General features: G+C 60.4%; 1 protein-coding gene across 1 annotated transcript; it reads right to left on the bottom strand.

The window, feature by feature from the left end:
- Positions 1–131: 131 nt before the first annotated feature.
- On the bottom strand, positions 132–1,842 carry LOC104271017 (active breakpoint cluster region-related protein-like; the record flags this gene model as incomplete). Its single annotated transcript, XM_009865559.1, has 3 exons — positions 132–297; positions 1,110–1,295; positions 1,738–1,842. Coding segments are annotated over 3 exons (457 nt in total), but the record flags the coding sequence as incomplete, so codon positions are not given.
- Between the last annotated feature and the right edge of the window lie 101 nt (positions 1,843–1,943).

The following is a 1,943-nucleotide window of genomic DNA, read 5'->3' as shown; positions in this document are numbered from 1 at the left end:
GCACGAGGTGAGGGGCAAACACCCACAGTACTAAGACCACAACCCTCCAGCACAGCCACCAGTGGCCCTGCCGCTCCTGGGACAGTCCCCAAGAGTTCCCAGGGCAGGGAGAGCTTCTCCGCAGGGCAGACGCAGTGGACTCAGCCATAGCGATGCTGTTCTTCGCCCTTTGTCCCCGGCACAGCTTACCTCTGAGATCTTCTGGAATTGGTAGTTGCTCTGGCTGCACTTCTCTGCTGTCTCCAGTGCGATTTTGTAGTTATCCACAAAGGCCTTGTAGACCCCCAGCTGGCTGGCCTGTGGGGAGTGGGGGTTAGCCAGGCACCTCGTGGGATGCTGAAGCCCCCCCTGTAGCACAAGGAGCCAGGCAGATACCGAGGGGACACAGCCCAGAGCCGTTCCCCTCCACAGGACACTCTGCCAGACCACAGCCAGCTGGGGACACGCATGCTTGGCTCCACAGGGAGAATCCTCACCTGGGGCAGGACGGTGGGGCTGCTGATCAGACCTGTGCCCCCACAAACCTCCAAAATCCAGTGGACAGGTAACGAGTGCCTGCAGAGCGGAGGCTGAAGCTACAGCCACTTCCTGGCACTCTTCTACCTGCCCTATCCTCCTGCCCTCTCCAGCATGGCCATGGCACCCACGGGCACAGCGCCTGCTCCCATTCCAAGTCCAAAGCAGCAGCAGGACCTGGAGCATGACTCCAGGGAGGCATCACCACAGAATCCACCGGCAGCAAAGAGGCGGAGACCTCCTGCCCAGAGGGTCACCCACACACCTGGGCTCCTGCCACCCCATGGTAAAGCCATATCACGTCCTCCAGCCTAAACCCCACCATGATTGCCCCCAGGACCTGCCTGCAGTGGGCATCCCTGCTGCGGCAAGGAGCATGGAGGCTGCACGACCGCCCATCCCAGGACAGGAGGGCTCGGGCAGGCAGCAGAGGCTGCTGCACGCGGCGATGCAACAAGTCCCATGGCCACCAGTGAGCACATGGCAGGATGTGAGGTGATCCACACCATGGAGCTGAGCTCCGCAGCGCCGTGCTCCATCTCCCCAGCCCTTCTCCCACTCCAAGCGGAGCAAGCCCCAGGGAAGGCACATACCAGCTTCTGGAAGAGGTGGCCCATGGTGATGTTGCTGTCCCACTGCTGCACCTTTGGGCACAGGCTGTCGTAGAATTCCTTGTGGACCTCATAGATGTCCTGGATCTTGTAGAAAATTGTCTCAATCTGCTGGAGGGTGAGGACAGGCTGTGATGTAGTGGCCGTGGCCTTCAGTGGCTTCATGGGCTGCCAAAGGAGGAGAAGGGAGAGCATTTGAGACAAGGGCTGGGAGGAAAACGTTGGGGATGAGGGGGACCTGAGCTAACAGCAAGGGCTGCCCAGGACAGGTCCTGGCCAGCAGATGGACGAAGGGGCCGCTCCCAGCTCATGCATCTCTGTAACGGTGGTGAGACCCGCGTTGCGCAACAGCGTCTCTGCCACAAAGGCCAGTGAGTCCGCAAGAGGAAGCAGGACTATAAATACCTCCCCTCTAGACACATGGGCAGCTGGGCCAGAGCAAGGCTGGCTCCAGAGTGGCTCCTTCAGCTTTGCTCCCACCTAGGACAGGCCTGCTCAGAGGCAGCTGTCCAGGAATAAACGGCTCCATCCATTCATCCCTCCATCCATCCATCCATCCATCCCAGGGAATTTCTCGGGAGCGGGTGTCTGATCTGGGGACTGTGCTCACCAACAAGAGGGCTTCCAACTGGTTGATGTAGATCTCCTCACTGGCCAGGAAACCAGAGAGCACCAGCTTCCGCATCTCCAGGCCTTTGCCAGCATCTCGCTCGCCCTGTGCAACACAAAAATGAGCCCGGCTGAGCCAGCAAACAGCATGGGAGGAGACCCCTCACCCCACCACCCCATCCCCAGCATCCCCGCATGGGCACGGGT

This window comes from Apaloderma vittatum, unplaced genomic scaffold, assembly GCF_000703405.1.
Source record: "Apaloderma vittatum isolate BGI_N311 unplaced genomic scaffold, ASM70340v1 scaffold31512, whole genome shotgun sequence".
Taxonomy (NCBI): Eukaryota; Metazoa; Chordata; class Aves; order Trogoniformes; family Trogonidae; genus Apaloderma; species Apaloderma vittatum.
Note: the sequence above shows the minus strand (reverse complement) of the source record. Positions and strands in the feature narration are given on the sequence as shown.